Source organism: Sitophilus oryzae, unplaced genomic scaffold, assembly GCF_002938485.1.
Source record: "Sitophilus oryzae breed Bouriz unplaced genomic scaffold, Soryzae_2.0 scaffold_1508_pilon_pilon, whole genome shotgun sequence".
Classification (NCBI taxonomy): Eukaryota; Metazoa; Arthropoda; class Insecta; order Coleoptera; family Curculionidae; genus Sitophilus; species Sitophilus oryzae.
In genome coordinates, this window is record NW_022146179.1 from 354534 (window position 1) to 375797 (window position 21264).

The window sequence follows — 21264 nt, forward strand, 5'->3', positions numbered from 1 at the left end:
GCATGCTAGAAGAGAATAGATTATTAACACCCTGTACATTACTTTTCAGAATTAGTTCTTATGCTGAGTTTAAAGGTAGAGAAATAAACTTTACAGAAAAATGTTATTCCTTCCTTAAATGTATACAGGGGTATCAAAAATTGCTGGTTTATTTTAAATATTTATTTTACATAAAAACTTCGTTATTTCAAATGCAACACTATGTATTTACTTTTACTACTATATTAGAGTTTCCTATACCTATCTGGTTCAGATTTTGAATAAAAAGCGATTTTTCAATAAAATTGTAATCAAGATGGCTAGTGTTGCCATGGGAAGTTTCTAGTGACAGTTTGTATAGCTATTTTCAAAATCGAAATTAGTTTATGGACTTATGGACTTAAATTTATACCAGTTTGCTTTTATTTAATTTACCTACAATAGTTTAATAAATAATATTTATTAAATATGTGTTTATTATTCTATCAAGAAAAACAAAGAAGTAGTCTTTGAATTATTTTACGATGACTTGTAGATACATGGATTTTCTATAAAAGAGCTAATTATGGCAAATTCATTTTCTTCACTTCCAACGACAGGTTTCTGCCTAATAGGTTTTTTATAAACCATACTACCAGGCGAAATAGGACAAGAACTTTTTCATAGAAACTCTTATCAGGAAGATTCCTATTTGGATATCTTTGAGGATAAGCCCTTGAGTCCAAGAAGCAATTTTCCTCACAAAATAATATCACTAGTAACATATATATTCGTTCCGCCAGCAGATACCTACTGCTTTATGATAAAGTTTTTGTTAAAAAACAAAAAAAAAATTCTTGATAAAATAATGAATACTTACTTATTAAACTATTGTAGGTAAATTTAAGTAAACTGTTATAAATTATAAATAATAATGTCCATAAACTAATGTCGACTTTGAAAATAGTGACTAACTGTCACTAGAAAATTGTCATGGCGACACCAGCCATCTTGATTACAATTTTATTTAAAAATCGCTTTTTATTCAAAATCCGAGCCAGATAGGTATAGGAAACCCTAATATAGTCTGAAAGGGCATTTGAATCTGCTTCGATTTATTTAAAAAAATGCAGGGTGTTACATTTCAAATAGCAAAGTTTTTATATAAAATATATCCTTAAAGTAGATCAGCAACTTTTGATAGCCCTGTATAAATTTAAGGAACCAATACATTTTTCAGTAAAGTTTATTTCTCTACCTTTAAACTCAGCATAAGAATTAATTCTGAAAATTAATGTACAGGGTGTTAATAGTCTATTCTATTGTAGCATGCATATTTAAATATCTTTAAATATCTCAAAAACTAAAGATTTTAAACATATTTAACCCCTATAATAAATGCCTTTTTTGGGTCCAAGAATCCAAAAATGAAATAAAATACCGGGTGTTCCATAAGAAAAAATATAACTTTGGTATGGATCTTAGTTCTGAAACACCCTGTATATTTCAAAATAATTTTAAATTGTGCACATTGTCTCTCCATATATACCCCTAAAATATTTTGTTTCTACATCTTCCCGTTTTCGTATAATCAACCGAGGCGAATGAGGTGCGCCACGCTGTACAAGGTTGTCCGAACTGTATTCCGGAAACTTCGGCAGCATATTCTGCAGATAAAAATAAGTTAAAAAGTTCGTATAAATGTATGTCCTAAAATGCTTAGTTTCGGAGATACAGGTTGTAGAAGTTTCGTTTTTATTTCGATTATTTCCAAATAATTTCAGAAGTAACGTCAATATTTGGATGAAAATTGGTGTTCAGAAGTTTTTTGACATGGGAAATTTGATTTTGATGTTCATATGACTCCTACTTGTAGAAGGCATATTTTTTTAACTGGTTTGAAGAGTAATAACTTTTCGTCCATACCTGTATAAAACTACTGAGTGAAAAAGTATACATTTCCGTTATTTTTACGTAAAAAAGGTCTCTTCGTGAAAATCGCTACGAGTAAAGATTCTCGAGATATTAGGAATCGAAATTATCAACACCTGTCACCATTAACATAAATTAAACATGTTGACTAAATAGTTATTAGACTGAAATCATAAATTTGGAATGTTTTTGTGCCAAAAGTTCAACAGAAACTGTTTCATCAGCATTTTTTCGAAAGAAAATTTATGATTAATTTAAAAAAATAAAAAGTTCCCAAATTTATTATTTCAGTCAAATAAATATCTACTTAACATGTTAATTTTTTGTAAATAATGACATGTATTGACTAATTCCATTCTAAATATTTTGAGAACGGTTGCTCGTAGCGATTTTTTTAAGAGACATTTTTACGAAAAAAATCACGAAGATGTATATTTTTTCACTTAGTAGTTTTATACAGGTACGAACGAAAAGTTATTACTTTTCAAAACAGTTAAAACACATGTAGGTGGCGCCCCCTACAAATAGGAGTCATATTGATCAAAATCAAATTTCTAATGTTAAAAAACTCCCATACACCAATTTTCACCCAAATAATGTCGCTACTTCAGAAATTATTTAGAAAAAATCGAAATAAAAATGTAACTTTTACACATTGTATCTCCGAAACTAAGCATTTTAGGACATACATACATATACGAACTTTACTTATTTTTATGTGCAGAATATGCTGCCGAAGTGTCCGGAACACAGTTCGGATCACCCTGTATATTTTTCAGCCTATTCTTAAACAAATTAAATCTAACCAACTAATAGAATCATATCAATTCTCTCTGATGTAGGATAAGTTTCCATTTTCAAATTTGCAAATTTCTGAGAATCTTTATTGTTTTAACTGACACAAAATGACAACTAGTCGTTAAAATTCGACAACTATGTTATATAGTAACGTAAGACATATCACAGCCACTTAGATTTTATCAAATAAACATCTACTGACTAAATCATAAAAATGAAAATATCTAAGAAAATAACTAACCTATAACCTTAATATTCTTAATAATATTTTGAAGAGACATGATTCCCCATTGAATATCGGAATAATATACTGGGTGTTCCATTTAAAGTAAACTTGCTTTTAAATGGTACCAATGTTCAACATTAATTTTGACTCACCCTGTATAAGTTTTAACCATATACTTCTGTATAAAACTCATATTCATTTTTCTCCCAGAATCCGAAAATCAATTAATATATAGGGTGTTCCATTATAAAAAACACAACTTTGATATGTAACTTTTTTTAGGGACACCCTGTAAAACTCTATATTTTTAAAAAATGCTCGAAATTAACCTACATATGCTCACAAAATTTCATTTCAATACAAACTGTCGTTTTCCTTGGAGCCTCCGCATCGTATGAGAGGTGCCAACCTGTACTTGTTCTTTCAGTAAAAATCAGAACCCTAATATTGTTCATTAAATTGCCGGTATAATAATTTTGTTTTAAAAATAATATAGACATAAACCCTATAAAATAACTAAATAATCCTTTTGCTGCATATTTATTTAGTTTTTACATAGGTTTTACTAAAAACAAACAACCTAATAATAAACATTGCAAAAGTGTGGTTACCTTTAGTCAAAGACTACAAAGACGGGACAGCCGGCAAAAGATGAAACGTTTTTGACTTCGGCTCTCAGTGACCTCGTCCCTTTAAACTGCGACTTCTAGGAGACTTCCATTATTGCCATACTGATTTTGATTCAACAAAATTTCATCATAAATTATGCATGCTATAGTATAATGAACATATATTCTTAATGAAATATGATGAATATTTTAAATCTTTAAAAATTATTTATATTCTTGAGAATATTTAATTGAACATTTCGAATATTTTTGTATATATTTTTGATGAATAATACCTGTATTTTAAGTTATTATGTAAAGTATGGCAACATTGAAAAAAATTGACAAGGTTGGACTAGGTCAGAAATTTTCTAACCTTATATTTTTGTTTACGCTTTTACAAGTTTGACAATTTTAATATTTATTTGAAATATTTAATACCGTAATTGTTACTTAAATAAGAAAAAAAAAGTTATTGTGTAGTGTCATCGCCAACGTTTTAATAGATACTTTCATAAAATATGAAAATAAAAACAACAGAAAATGTTAAGACATTGGCGAAGAAAAAATAAAAAAGAGTATTATTTATAATGGAAAATTTTCTCTAATATTCCCCTAAAGACTTTTCTCTACATTCCTTGTGAAAATAATCTCTATAGTTTTTTTTTGTATTTTAACACCACTAAAATTTAGATAAATCTAGATGTCCACATAGTTCATTCCACTTTCAAGACCTAAAAAATATAAACAAAAATTAAGGCCATAGTAAAAATATGTTTATGATTTAATATACTATAGTTTCAAGCCCATATAAATATCAATAAATATTGAATATTAAATATCATCTTTAAATAATTTCCTGAAAATTTTCATCATATAAAGTACATAAATAACAGCTATGATTCTTGGTTTTCTTAAATAAAATTTAATCTTCAATTAGCTATTACACTTTCGAAAATATTTAAATTCAACTGTGTTTCTATTCAACTTAAATCGATAATTTTTACTTGCCTGTTGTCGCCTACTTGATATTTTCTTAAAATAGTATTTTTGTATTCTTTGGGGGTAGATCGAAACGACTCGAAGGTATTTTTTCTATCCAAACACCAACTATTCAATATATTCTTGACAAGTTCACAAATCATACGGAAAATAATTTTTAACGAAGCAATTTTAAAGAAATAATTCGTAATCTAACCTTTCAAAACATTAGGCGAAAATAAACTTGCCAGATAGAAATACAATGTTGCCATGTATAAAAAATTTTACCTGAATTTTAGGAAACTATAATTTACTACAGTAAAATTTTTTTAGTAACACAAAAATATTACATTTATAATAGTATCTAAATGAATATAACTTAGACGTAATTATTTTAGTGCATTGATATTTATATATTTAGTATTATAATTCGTTTTATAATAAGATATACTTTATTGAATTCAGTTATCTGTTTTATACTTGGCAAGAATGTAATTGCTTGGAAATTGTTCCTTTAAAATGCGACCCCGTCTGTCTTTTTCTAAAATCGTTTCTCTGTCCCACTGTCCCGTCTTTGTAGTCTTTGGTACCATCATATTACAGTGTCACCGAACATACGTATCATACAAAGTTTAAGCCCAATCGAACGCCAGGAAATTGTATCGTAATATGGTACTACATTATGGTACCCCTTGATATGCTTCATGGTACCATAATATTGCAATGTCATAAAAAATACGCAGGTATAATCAAATATGAGTCCAATCGAACGTCAGGAAGTGGTATCATAATATGGTACTATAGAAGGTACCACTTTATATGCATCAAAGTACCATCATATTACAATGTCACCGAACACACGTAGTATACAAAGTTTAAGACCAATTGAACGCCAGGAAATGGTATCGTAATATGGTACTACTATATTATGGTACCTCTTGATGTACTTCATAGTACCAAAATATTGCAATGTCATCAAAAATACGCAAGTATAATCAAATATGAGCCCAATCGAACGTCAGAAAGTGGTATCGTGATAAGTTACTATATTAAGGTACCACTTTATATGCATCATAGTACCATCATATTACAATGTCACCGAATATAAATACTATACCAAGTATAAGTCCAATCAAACGCTGGGAAGTTCAATTACAATCAGACGTCACAAAGTGATTATAATTCAGCTCGTAAGATTTAACTCCAACTAACATGGCAAGTTAAATACCTAAACGTTTGAAAAAAGAGCTCTGATCTATTTTAATATGTTTAAATGATGTAGCAAATTTGAAGGTAGTCTTTATAAGGAAGTATTACAATATGGCAACGCTGCATAAAATTCTTTTAAATTTCGTTTGTAGAAAACTGTTTTCTTTTAAATTTATCGCCCTCTACTATGTATCAAAATATCTCATCTACCGCATCAAAATATCTCATTTGGAGACAGGCTTTAAAAGCCTCATTTGGAGACAGGCTTTAAAGCTTTAAAAGCCTATCTCCTTTTGATACCTACGATTTTATACGTGTAACGAGGCTTCTGTTGCGTAGCTAGATATTCTGTGGTATTAGGTACTCTGCCTCCTATAACCTCTACACTCCATAGACAATTGAGTTTTATAATCAGTAATTTCAGAAAATTAAAAAAACATGAACACAAATGAATACAAGCAACTTAACTAGGGTTTCCGGAACAATTGTTTTTTGAATCCAGCAATTTCAGTACCATGCCTCTAAGGAACCGGAATTTCCCGTTTTTTTTAAGTACATTTGGTACTAGCAAATTTTTGTTCAATGATTGATGCGCACTTCGTCAATCAGCAAGAAAGGGATGATTTCAAAAGTAAAATCGATAAAACATTGAGTTTTAGAGCGGACGCACACGGGTCGTCTCGAACTCGAATCGGAAGCGTCTCGAACTTGGAACGAATCTCTCTCCACTCTACTTCCTACATAAATAATAGTAGAACTGGTCTTTTGGCGGTCGACGCGGAGTCGAAGTTATTGATACTATTATGCCGGAACGCCACGCCATGCCACGTCATGAAGATCTGTGCGTATATTTTTCCATTTATTTGCATGTATTGCGTACACACTTCGTACACACTAGGCAACATGCCACCCCACGTCACGCCATTCCACGCTATTCTTGATCAGATCTCATGTGTACACTCTTTCCCACGTCGCAACACGTGGGCACACGTGGGCTCACGTGGGATCACGTGGGATAGGGTGGCGTGTGGCCTAATGGGATCCCGGCTTTATCGTTGCTATTATTTACTTATGAAGGTAGAGTGGAGGGAGATCATGACTATAACTGGGACAATTGCATTATGATTGCATTTAAGGGGTGACGATTACTGGGGCAATGTGTACTTAAAAGAAAAAAAGATTTGGTAATAATTGGGGCTACAGAAACTCAAAAACACGATGTAGAATAATGATCTGCTTACAGCTGATGTTATTATTATGGAGTGTAGAAATACCTCTACACTCCATAGTTATTATCAAAAGCAATATTATACCATTATACCATATAATTTGGGTATATCACCATGGCCATAGATACGATTTTTTCTTAATCTGGTACCTTATAAATATAAATTTACAAATACAAATTATTGTTTGTTACGATTTTATTTAAAAAAAAACAATCTTAAAGTAAATTACATGAATACCTATATAATAAACTAAAATCACGATATTCTTGGGTTTAATTTGAACTTTAAAGGCTGTTCAGGTACGTAAGTTGGCGATATTTTGTACGTCAGAGGTTCGTAGTCGTATTCGACTTGATATTTCCTAAATATCTGTAAAAGAATATAAATACGTTGATTAAGAATAAATTAAGATATGTCATTTTATATTATTTTTTACTTTGGCAAGCATAATGTTGAGTTCAGTTTCTGCGAATCTTCTACCCAAGCATGATCGACGGCCATAGCCAAATGGCAAAGAAACAAAGGGATGTATTTTTTCTTGTTTGTGAACTGGACAACTATGCTTAGAGTCTGTTTTTAACCATCTTTCAGGCATAAATTTGTGAGGCTGACAAAAATAGTCTTTACTATTGCTCACGACTAAATGGGGAAATATCACGTGTGTCTAAAATAAAGGAAATCAGTATTTCTGTAAAATATAGTGTGCAAAATGAGATTATTCACCCCTTTGGGGACATGATAGCCTGCTAGAACTGTATCAGATTGTAGGCTTCTTCCATTACCTATTATAACAGGATACATTCTGGAATAACATTTTAGGTTTTTACTATGACTTTTTTTGAGATTCTATTAAGGTTTACCTTAAAGTTTCTTTGATACAGGCTTTCAAATAAGGCATTTTCTCTAGTGATTCGACGTCTATTTTTGCATCTTTTTTTGGCAAAGCATTTTGAAGTTCCTTATAAAGGATATCTTGTTTGGTTTTGTTCTGGCTGAGTTGGTATATGGTCGACGCAAGGGCTATAGAAGTCTGTAAGAAATATACGTCTGAGTTTGAGTTTGTTACTTGATTTTTATAATATCTGTACTGTGTCTACTCCTACTAGAAGTAAATCTAGCGCTAGCACGGCTGCAAGTTTCGGGTTTTCCGTTTTCATAAGGATCCTTTCGACTATAGATATGTCCTCTTCTTTTATATTGTCGTAGTTTTTGTCCTTCATGTTTTCAACGGTCTGTGTGATATATTTTAAGCACAATCTATAAAAACAAAAAATATTTATTTTAGAAAATTACTTATTTAAGAAGTGTATACCCTGTATACCGGGTGCGTCTCAAAAGCGGCTCACCCCCTGTAACTTTTTTATTCTTTCAGATATAAAAAACAGATTTGGTATGTTGGTTTGGTTGCGATATAACATAAATAAAGATTGATTGACGTATTCAACTGTTTTTGGTCACTTTCTGTTTCACCGGAAATGACTACAACTTTTGATTTTTAAATGGCACCCTCGTTTTTTTTTTTACTTTATTCGATAGAAAAAGACACGAATAGAATGACATCATATCGTCGGTGAAATGTGATAAACTGCTAACTCCATTATTCCTAATTTTACAGGAGAGCAAAAAAACGTTACAAAAAATATGTACACATGTACAGTACGTTTGCTGGATCTGTGTCTATGAAAGGAATGCGGACAAAAAACATTTAAATAAACAGCAATATATTTTATACGTCGACTTAACGAGTACGTCACCGCAAATCGCTCCGCCCACTCATTTTATTGGCTACTTGCAAATTTGTCGAATTTTTATTGATGGGACGCGTCGTCTAATTTTTTACGAAAACATCGAGAGAATATCGTTTCCCCTCTCACGAATACCCCGTAGCTACAGAACGGACAGACGTACTGTAGGGTGGCATTCTAGGGTGGGGATCCTTGACAGTTCTGTTTGACGATTCATTTGACACATTTGAATTTCATTTGAAATTTTATGGATTTGTCAGTCTTTACGGAGCTTATTTTATGTTATTTATTATTTATTCTACTACTGATAGTTGTATAAAGGTAGTAAATCTAGATGGAAATTGTGGCAAAACTTAAATTGACAGTGACACTATCGCGATTTATCGAAAAAGACTCTAAAATAGTTGGTTGTGTAGCGTGCGGTAGATCTCGGCAAAAATCGAGTGAAATAATGGAACAACTTTTCGCTAGTAAGTGACTATATAATATACATACGTGTACTAAACCGATCATTTTTGAAATTCACTTAAATTAACTAATTATATATTTTTTCTTGCATTTTTGCTTTTACTTACTACTTGTCAAAGATTAGATGTCAAAGAATTTAGATACGTCAATTTGATTTACCAGATTTACCTGCTTCAGTAGCGTATCGGATGTTTGTGTTAATAAATAATTATTATAACTTATCTATTTTTATTAGAATTATATATTTTTGTAACAATTTTAATAACTACCAACATTTATTCACAACGTCAAATAAAACAACATATTATTGAGTCTACCCCACGTCTACCCTACATCATAGTTTTACATTTTTTAAATAAAATTAGAACGGTACTGATAAACCGGAATTTAAGTCGGCCATCTTTGAGGCCCATCGCGGTGGACCTAAGATTTTTGATATGCTCCTTCCTTAGTCTTCTTATTCAAAGGTTTCACCGGAAATCACTACAACTTTTGATTTTTAAATGGCACCCTCGGTATTTTTTTACATTATTCGATAGAAAATAACACTCTGAATAGAATGACATATCATATGCCAACTTTTGACATTTTCGCAAATGGTTTATTTGAAATTATAACTTGCTGTTCGTAACGAAACTTTGACTCGAAATACCAAGTGTGTGGTACCAAATTATTCGTAAAAAAATGCTATTTCTAAATATGCTAATGAGCCACCCTCGTTCCATTTGAAAAAATTGAAATATGATTAAAAATACGATTTGAGCATTTTCTAACTGGCCAGGACAAGACACTAAAAACATTAGACAATCAAATTTATTTTTCCAAGGCGCCTTGATTAAGAATTAGTATTTTTAACATAACCATGGCACTCTAGATTGCATTTTAAAATTTAATTTTGTTTTAAGGGAGAATGTCAAAAGTTGACATATGATATGTCATTCTATTCAGAATGTCATTTTCTATCGAATAAAATAAAATAATACCGAGGGTGCCATTTAAAAATCAAAAGTTGTAGTCATTTCCAGTGAAACAGGAAGTGACCAAAAACAATTGAATACGTCAATCAATCCTAATTTATGTCATATAGTAACATACCTAATCTCGTTTTTTTATTTGCTGGTGAACATTCGTGTTACTTCATTTTTTTCAGACACAATAGGGAGATAGCAGATATTCGTTTTGCGGAAATAAGAAATAAAAATATACTTCTGGAGATAGCAACCTTTATTGTTTGAAATTTTCAAAAATGAAATTGAATATTATCCAAAAATGTTTAGAAATAATCAATTGAATTTAAAAAAATATGATATTCATAACCATATTATAATATCGTCGGTCTGAAAGCAAAATACACAAGTCCAAAAACGAATAAATTTTTAATTAACTAAAATAGCGCCATTTTGTACATAAGGAATATGAAAATAATTTACAAATTTAACTTATAGTTCTTAGAAGATATGGTAGGATTTTCCTGGATATATAGCTCTATATTCTGGAAGAAAGCAAGTAAAATGATATTACATTGGCCACTTGCAAATTTGTCGAATTTTATTGACAGGATGCTTAGCCTAATTTTTTTACGAGAACGGTAGCAGGCCGAATTTGGAAAACAGTGAAGTCATTATCGGTAAAATAGTTGCGTGATTTTATTAAATTTGTATTATTTTTCTCCTTAATTTTTATAAAGATTATGTCTCAGTTACGTGGGAAAACGTTGAAAAAAAATTGATTAGGTACTTTGGAAATTTTTGTACAAGTAAGTAATATTATTACTAACAATATTAAAATAAACAATATTATTTAAAATATTTATAGCACGCCCATGAATTGCACATGTAGAGATAACTTTGTTTCTCTCCTTACCCTTTATGGATACTCTGTATTTACAGAAAGGATCGACGCAGGATCGGACTGGCCATATAGTCAGGTTGGCGATTGCCAGCCGGGCCCCAGCCTTCGCGGGCTCCCCTAGTAGTTCATTATTTATTCTTAAATAGAAATGAAACAGAAAAAGGTGACTGACTGATTGACTGGTGACGATAATATTCTGAGGTTATCCCGAAAACGTTTTTTTAAATTAACAATATTTGCATTGCAATTTGGGTGCATTGCATTTTGATTTACTTTGCATTACGGATAGTTTCCTGGATTTCTATATATAATAGAGAAAAATTGACCAAAACGTAAGGCGAAAAAATACGCAAAAAAATCCACCCGGGCCCCTCTTCACAATGCTACCCGGACTCCTCTGCCTAGTCCGACCCTTGATCGACGTACTGTACTAAAGAAACATACGAGTAAAGAATTCAGGTCGGTCAAGTTTGCCCCCCGTACTAGAGAAAATTCAAAAAGAGATATACCACTATTTTGCACAATTTTGCCCACCATAAATGATATTTTGCACACTTACCTAAGAGAAACTAGAGCCGTTTTTTAAACGGGGGGCAAACTTGACCGTCCCCCCCCCCCCATTTGTTACAAAATTGATTTATTTCTATGTACATGGATTCGGCTAATTTTGTACAATTTTGCACACCTATTTTTACATTTTGCACACCCTCCTGACGAAAGTTATAAGAGGTTGAAAATTTGCAATTTCCCCCCCATCTGCTACGAAATTGAATTTCGTTTATATCAAACGAATCGGCTAATTTTGCACAATTTTGCATACCTATTTTAGAATTTTGCACACCTTCCTGACGAAAGTTATGAGGGTTTAATAATTTGCAATTCCCCCCATCTGCTACGAAATTGAATTTTGTTTATATCAAACGAATCGGCTAATTTTGCACAATTTAGTACACCTATTTTAGAATTTTCGAAAAAAATTCGAAAATAGCTGTGCAAAATTGTGCAAAATTAGCCGATTCGTTTGGTATACACAAAATTCAATTTCGTGACAGATGGGGGGAAATTGCAAATTTTCAAACTTTCATAACTTTAATCAGGATGGTGTGCAAAATTCAAAAACAGGTGTGCAAAATTGTGCAAAATTAGCCGATTCGTTTGATATAAACAAAATTCAATTTAGTCACAGATCGGGGGGAAATTTCAAATTTTCAATCGCTTATAACTTTCGTCAGAAAGGTGTGCTAAATTGTGCAAAATTAGCCGAATCGATGTACATAGAAATAAATCAATTTCGTAACAAATGGGGGAGAACGGTCAAGTTTGCCTCCCGTATAAAAAACAGCCCTGGTTTCCCTTAGGTAATTGTGCAAAATATCATTTGTGGTGTGCAAAATTGTGCAAAATGTGTGCAAAATAGTGGTATATTTATTTTTGAATTTCCTCTAATACGGGGGGCAAACTTGACCGACCTAAAGAATTCGCGTATTTGCTTCAGCATGATCGTAACGGAAATTATGGAGATAGCCGATGCATTTCGGCGGCTATTTCAGATCACTGGAAGTTAACAGATATATTGAGTTAAAATAACAATTTTTTTTAATCGTAAAGAATTTAGCTGCTTTCCATATTTATAGAGTATTTTTTTCTCTTTCTAACGGTATAAAAACTTTATTCACATAAAAAATGGAGTTAGCAGGTTATCACGTTTCACTGACGATATGTCAATTTTTGACATTTTCTCATATGGTTTATTTGAACTTGTAACACAGAGTTCATAACAATTTAACTCGAAATACCAAGCGTGTGGTATCTCACGGTACCAAATTATTTGTAAAAAAATGCTTTTCCTAAATATGCTAACGAGTAATGAGCTACCATCGTTCCATTTGAAAAAATTGAGATATGATTAAAAATACGATTTAGGCATCTTTTAACCGGCCAGGACAAGACACGAAAAACATTAGACGATCAAATCTATTTTTCATCAAATCTATTTTCTAGATTGAAATTTAAAATACGACTTTTTTTTAAAGCTAAAATGTCAAAAGTTGACATATATCATTCTATTCAGAGTGTCATTTTCTATCGAATAAAGTAAAAAAATACCGTAAATAGGTGTCATTTAAAAATCGAAAGTTCTAGTCATTTCCGGTGAAACAGGAAGTGACCGAAAACAATTGAATACGTCAATCAATCAAGTTTTCTAAAGAATTTTATGAAAGAGTGTTTATCAAAATTGTGGTATTCCACATAATTTTAGTATTGAAAATACTTCTAGCCGCGTTTATATGGGACCCATCTTTGAAAAAACGACATGCTAGAGGCGAGATGAGTTCAATAACCTGCCTAATCAACTTGTCAACACGTAAGTCGATAGTTGAATAGAACAAGGCCGTCGAGGGCCGAAATGAGGTCTTATTAGTGTGTGTGGGCCAACTATTTTATGGATATGGATGTTTAGTTTGGGAAAGCCGATATTATTATAAAGAAGAATATGCGTCAAGGCATGGGTTGTTAGGTACAGTTGGGCTATTTTAATGTAACTCTTTCCGTATGAGAAGCAAGAGGCAAATTATACGTGAAAGAGCGGAATAACATAAATAATAAATTTAGACTAATGCAATATTTTTTCTTGGCGTGTAGGATAATGCGTACAATCGATGCATTAAAGGGAATAATTAATTAAATCATTAAGTTCCAAAACATATAATAACTCGGGTCTCATCGGATCTGCTGATACATTTTGATAAAATCCTTGTATATTATTATAAACAAGGATAAAATTTAGGCTATTAGGACCTATATTTTTTTATATATGATTATTATTTTTTTAATTAACAACTTAGGACAAAGAAAAAGGTTGAATGGTTTTCACCGCCAACAGGCGTAAAAACAAATGAATCCAAGGCGGTGCCAAATATTTTTTATTGGGATAAGTTTTTATCGTTTGAATATTGTTGTAAATAATTATCATTTAATTAGTGCTAACTTATCAAAGTTCACAACACGGTGAAATTTCAACAAAATCGGCCAACGGATCTTTGAGATATTAATAAAAAAGGTCTCTTAGAAAACACATTGACACCCCTATATGTAAGAAAACGCAGACGATGCAGCGCTCCGCTTACGTCAACGCCAACGTGCATGGGACCTTGTCGTAGACCCATTAAGATTATTTTGTTTATGTTAGGATTTCGGAGAGAGACTGGCTGATGAATAGGGAGGGCCAGTCGATAGACCGACATTGATTGTACCATACGAATATTTCTGTATTCTGTTACGTTCAATTATTATATTAAAATACTGTTATTTAAAAGGTATTTCAATAATAAATAACCCATTAGTCTTACATGTCAGAAGTGGGATTCATACCGTGGCCAAATAAATAGTGCATAAACGTGTGCTTTAATTTAAATATTTTTCTTGAAAATGGGAAAAGATAAAAAGTTACGTAAAACGTTTAAACGACGCGAACGAGAGTCGCGTAGTAAGACACGGGGTGAACGAGAAAAGTTAAAAAGAAGTGAACGCCGTAGTGAACGATCAAAAGTACATAAACGTAGAGCGCGATCTACAAGTGAATCATCAGACAGTGAAAGTGGTAAATCACGTAAACGTAGAGCTCAATCTACATCTTCGTCGTCGGACAATGAGAGTGTTTATTTAAAAAAACAATTAAAGTTACTCAAAAAGGAAATCGATGAACTTCGAAATAAGCCGTCTTCTTCTGTAACGAGTAGTTTAAGTGATGAACAATCGATACCGATATTCGATTCTTCAAGAGACGACATTACGGTCGAGTTGTGGGTGTCAAGGGTGGATTCCTTAGCTGAAAGATATCAGTGGAGTGACGACTACATCATACGAATTATAGCCAGCAGACTTAAAGGACACGCACGTCAATGGTATTACGAGCAAACAGGAAATGATGTCTCCTGGATGGAAATGAAAATGGGAATGCTGAATCATTTTCGAAAAACCAATACTCTATCAATGGAAATAAAAACAATCACCGATAATCCTATAGTTTACCACCCTTATCGTCTTCCTGAAGTGGAAAAAAGGATTTTGCGAGATATAATGGCTGATTTATTAGAAAATAATATAATTAGGGAATCAAATTCACCATATGCAAGTCCGGTAATTTTAATAAAAAAGAAGACAGGCGACTACCGTGCATGCGTGGACTACAGGCGTTTAAATGCTATCACCATAAAGAAACGAAGTGTGTTGCCTATAATTGAAGAACAAATAGATTGTCTTGGAGGCTATAATTTTTTTATCACTTTAGATCTTGCACATGGATTTTATCAAATACCTATGTCAGAAAATTCTATAGAAAAAACGGCATTTGTTACTTGTGACGGTCATGAATTTTTGAGGATGCCGTTTGGGTTAACAAATGGCCCTGCTGTTTTTCAACAATTAATAATTGGTATTGGGAAATTTAAAAAATACAATAGCATTCCCGTATATTGACGATATTATAATTCCGGCTGAAACAATTGAAGAAGGGTTTGATAGACTTAAACAGGTTCTGACTAAATTGCGACAGCATAAACTTGCATTAAAAATCAGTAAGTGTGATTTTTTTAAGACCGAGATTAGCTATTTAGGAAGAGAAATAAGCTCTGCAGGTGTAAAACCTGGAAAACATAAGTTAAACGCAGTTCTAAATATCCCAAGACCTACAAATGTAAGACAAATAAGACACTTTTTAGGATTATCGGGATATTTTAGAAGGTTTATTAAGGATTATGCTACTCTAGTAGAACCACTTACGCGCCTCACAAGAAAAGATGTTAAGTGGGTATGGGGTCCTAATCAAGAACAAGCTATTGCAGCCATTAAAATTATACTCACAAAGGAGCCGATACTTACGATATTCAACCCCAAATTAAAGACAGAACTACACACAGATGCATCCTCCATAGACGTAGGGGCAATTTTATTTAATTTGATGACAAAGGAAACCGATCTGTAGTATCATATTTTAGTAAACAAACAACAAACGACCAGAGACAATACCATGCTTATGAGTTAGAAACCATGGCAGTTGTATTAGCTTTACGACATTTTCGAGTGTATTTATTAGGATTAAATTTTAAAGTAGTCACGGATTGCAATGCACTCAAGACAACACTTTCAAAAAAAGATTTATTACCTAGAATTGGGCGCTGGTGGCTGGAAATTCAAGAATTCACATTTGAAATTGAATACCGACCTGGAACACAGATGTTACACGTAGATGCTTTAAGTAGAAATCCGATAAATGAACAAGAAACATTCACAATAGATATAACAGAGAGCGAATGGATAATAGGAGCACAATTACAAGACGAACAATTAAGAATCATACGAAAAATACTCGAAGCACGAACCGTAAATAACGAAACGAAACAGTACTTTAAAGAATATGAGCTCAAAAATGAAAAGGTGTACAGAAAATTGAAAAATGGTACAAAATCTTGGGTCGTACCAAAAGCAGCACGAATGCAAATATGTCGCCTATGTCATGACGATGCAGGTCATTTGAGCATTGAAAAAACACTGCAACGTATTCAGCAAAACTATTGGTTCGCTAGCATGAGATCATTTGTGACAAAATACGTTAATGCTTGTTTAAACTGTGCATATTACAAACATAGCGGGCAAAGTAAGAAACAGTGCAAATTAAATCCTATTGAAAAACATCCAATTCCTTTCTACACGCTTCATATAGATCACATGGGACCTTTTGAGACAAGTACGAAAAAACACAAATTTTTATTTGTAATAGTGGACGCATTCACGAAATTTTGTATGATAGAGCCAGTTAAGAACCAGAGAACGAAATACGTCACCAATATATTAACGAATTTGGTATATTTATTTGGTGTTCCGAGTCGAATAATTAGTGACAGGGGATCAGCATTTACGTCAAATGCATTTAAAGATTTTTGTGAATGTTACGGTATAAAACACGTTTTAAATGCAGTTGCAACACCACGAGCAAACGGACAGTGTGAGAGGTACAATAAAACAATACTTAACTCGTTAGCGACAACATGTGCTGGCAAAGAAGTCAATCAATGGGACCAATATGTCAAACAAGTGCAAAGTGCTATTAATACGACTCACAACAAATCTATTAATGCTACGCCCATGGAAGCATTAATAGGATTTAACACGAAACATGCAGCAGATTCACGTATAGTTAACGAAATTCAGCAGGACTTAGATCGATATGATCTAAAGCATTTACGCAGTAAAATTTCTGATCATATTACGAAAGATCAGAAAAAACAAAAGGAACGATACGACAAAACCAGATGAGATGCAGTCAAATATAACGAAGACGATTTGGTGATGGTCAAGATAACGAGTGAGCCAGCTACAGGGGGAAGCCATAAACTTCTTCCAAAGTTCAAAGGGCCATTTCGAGTGACAAAAGTTCTGATAAATGACCGCTATGAAGTTGAAGATTTACGAGATCATCGAAAATCTACACGTACGGTTGTAGCTGCAGACAACATTAAACGTTGGCTAATCTATCAGGATGATAGGTGAGTCTTAATAAGCATTAGTACGAGAGATCAACGGATCTTTAGTACGAAAGATCAACGGATCTTTACCACGAAAGATCAACGGATCTTTACCACGAATAGATCGACGGATCTTTACTACGAAAGATCGACGGATCTTTACCACGAAAGATCGACGGATCTTTACGACGAAAGATCAACGGATCTTTAGTACGAAAGATCAACGGATCTTTACCACGAAAGATCAACGGATCTTTACCACGAAAGATCGACGGATCTTTACGACCAGGTGTTAACATCTTGGTAAGTTTTCTTTTCTTTTCTAGGTCGCTGTAGAGCCTGAGGACAGGCTTATATACAGGATGGCCGAGTGTAAGAAAACGCAGACGATGCAGCGCTCCGCTTACGTCAACGCCAACGTGCATGGGACCTTGTCGTAGACCCATTAAGATTATTTTGTTTATGTTAGGATTTCGGAGAGAGACTGGCTGATGAATAGGGAGGGCCAGTCGATAGACCGACATTGATTGTACCATACGAATATTTCTGTATTCTGTTACGTTCAATTATTATATTAAAATACTGTTATTTAAAAGGTATTTCAATAATAAATAACCCATAAGTCTTACATATATCTTTAAAATTATACATTTCCGGACACATGAACTTTCTACCTTAAAAACACTAAAAAAATCACCTCCTGAAGTTTGGCCAGATACTTAATTAACACCTTGGCTAGCTAGTGATTTAGTAAGCTATGTTTATTTTAATAGGAAAAAAATATATTTCATAAAAAATAAACAAACCCATAATACAAATACTAAACACCAATTAATTAATTAATTTTAAATGTATCTAAATAGGCACTTTAATAATTGAAAAATGAACAGGAGCACTTCTTAAAATCACTTCATAGAGTATACAAAATATATGCTAAAAATAACAATTCCAATAAAAAAAATATAAATGGCACATTAAAATCTGCATTATCTGAAATCAAACTATAGCTAAACGGCTCATAAAATAAAAGAGACAAGACGCCGACATCTATAACGCGATGAGCAGTTTTTAATAATTATTCCGAGTTATTATTACATACTTATTGTTTTACAATTTATTGTAATGATGGTTATGGCATTAAAGTAAAGTAAAGTAAAGTAAAGTAATTCCTTCAAATAAATTTTGATTTAAGTATTGTTAATATAGTCACATTAATGATTATAGCCCGTATGATTTCTAAAATAAATAATCAAGCGTGTTTTTATCAGAATTATTAAATGATTAAGTCAGTAGCGTAACTTCAAATGTGAGGGCCCCCCGCAAGATTTTTTTGGTGCCCTTATATTAAAATAAAAAAAACACACTAAAAACATAATATAGCTTTATGTACGTATATCAAGTCATTTAAAATATAAAAACAAAAAAAAACTTATTCCACATAAGAAATAATAATAATAAGGAAACATAAAAAATAAAACATTAAAAAATAAATCAACACAAAATTTTTGGAAATTGTAGGGGACGCTGTTCACATATATATGTATTTAGTAAATAAAATTGGAGGCCCCGCTTACTTTATAAGTCTTGGAAGTCTTGGATGATAAAGATTTGAATTATTATGGGTCTGTTTTGTTTAAGAAGCTAACACATAATTTCAAAAACTCAACTATCAAAATATAATGCTTGCAATTTTTAAAATCATGCATAGGTATAATGTTCTATATTAATTGGACATACTGAAGGTAAACTAGGTATAGTTGCTGCAATCGATAATATATTTTGTTGCTTTTTCATATCACACCACATTTTCATCATAACAAAAAACCGTCAATATCGCTACTCATATTATGGGCACCTATGTATACTTAAATCTCATAATGATATTTAAAAATACATAGGTATACATACTATGAGTAGTGGTTGTGATGGTTTTTTATTAGGTATGATGAAAAGAAGTTGCAAACTAAATTATCGTGGACCTATATTTTAATTTATTTTTATCTACAGTAACTATTACTTGTTTTTTGTACGGCGAATTTAAATTTATGGGCCATCCATAAATTTACACCGTAAGTTCGAATATTGGTTAAACCTAGAAATACCTAGGTAATAGCCCGAAATATGCAAAAGAGGGAGTGAGTTTAGGTTAGATTAGAATTAGGTTTTAGTTGGTTTTGCATTAATAAAAATATAGGCCTAATCTAAACTTAACCTAAACTGACCTTTTTGCATATTTCCGGCTCCTACGTGGGTAATCCTACGTTTAACCAATATTCGGGCTTTTACGGTAACATAATACTCATTCTGATTGGTTTAATCTGGCTCCATAATGAAACTATGGGTTCCAGGTGCTATTGCAATTAATGCCATTAATTCTATGTATATACATACCTCACATTTCTATAGTGTAGTGACCGTAATCGTGACCATTCATTAATCCGCACACGTCCATCTCCATCATTAATAGTTTTCTTACTTAATTCTTCACTTTTATGAAAATCCATCACGATAAAAATCAAATATCAAAATTATTTAACGTTGCGAACGGTTCACTTGTTCACTATACGTATCTGGAATATACCCTACTGGCAAGCAAAACCTTGGGTCGGCGTTTACATGTATAGGAGTGAATCGCTAATCTACTAAGTCGGAGAGAGCCAAAATACGAAGTATTTATTATATAATCACTTTAATCTTACGCTAGATTCCATGCGCTTAGGAAAATACTTGCCTTCTGTCTTTATTCAGTACATCTTCTTTTACGTTTCGTACACACGAAAACCGGCACCCAAGACCAGTAATGCCGACCCTAGTATTTGCGGATGGCGATTAGCGATACGTTAGACTGCCAGAATGCTGACGTCGCGAATATCAAATTGCTTTCCAAACAAGGTTTAGTTCTTATATATTTCTATTGAGCTCTTCCAAATGACGTCACAAGTTAATATAAAATGTAAACACTTTTGTGTCTGGTATTTTCAATACGCCTATGATGGTTGCGCATGTTGCAAAATCTGTGAATTTTTTTAACGATTTTTTGAAGCTGAGCTACTTCTTCGACCAAGTTATGGCTATTACATAAGTTCTGATGGCTTTTTACGGGTTAAAAATCGTAAGAGTTCGGTCAATGTCAAGGTAAGCTTTCTCTTAGCCCACTGATGAAGTGTGTCAACCGTAGGAGAAACGAACCGCCTGTTCTACATTATCATCTTTCGTTTTATTCTCATCCAAAGGATGGTCTTCGTTGTAAGATGTTACCACATAGCGATGTTTAGTATTTTGATTTAACCTAGTGGTATTAAAAACAAATGGTTTTCATAACGTCTTATAGGTCCGAATTACAAAAGCAAATATTTCTTTCTTTTCGCACAGTCATTTTGCGTTTAGCGCAAGACTTGAATGATTTTGCAAATTGTTTGTTCCCTAGTTTAAATAAGTCATTTAGTATTGCCATTATATTTTATATTGATTCTAATTCAAGGTATTTATTTGTATTTGCTGTACTAATTAATTTCACAGCTTTATTTTTTTACTTAAATTTAGTTCTTTTTTTAATTCGTTTATTTATTTTTTAACCTGTTACATTTTTTGTATATCTTATTTATGTAATTTCAATATTAAAGACTTTAATAAAAAAAAAGAAAAAAACTTTATTGTTTTGGTAAAATGTTTTATTTATTTATTTAATTAATTTCGATTTCAAACAACGATTTTTACCAGGGTTGGCATGATTTA

At 32.3% G+C, this 21264-nt stretch overlaps 1 protein-coding gene across 1 annotated transcript in view; it reads right to left on the bottom strand.

The window, feature by feature from the left end:
- Positions 1–7139: 7139 nt before the first annotated feature.
- Positions 7140–21264, bottom strand: part of LOC115878323 (probable cytochrome P450 49a1) — a 30246-nt gene continuing 16121 nt past the window's right edge. Inside the window, exons 8-12 of the mRNA XM_030894790.1 lie at positions 8030–8198; positions 7802–7971; positions 7665–7743; positions 7378–7605; positions 7140–7310 (exon numbers count right to left, since the gene is read on the bottom strand). Coding sequence (XP_030750650.1) covers positions 7197–7310; positions 7378–7605; positions 7665–7743; positions 7802–7971; positions 8030–8198 — 760 coding nt within the window. The 3' untranslated portion in view covers positions 7140–7196. The remainder of the gene's footprint in view (positions 7311–7377; positions 7606–7664; positions 7744–7801; positions 7972–8029; positions 8199–21264) is intronic.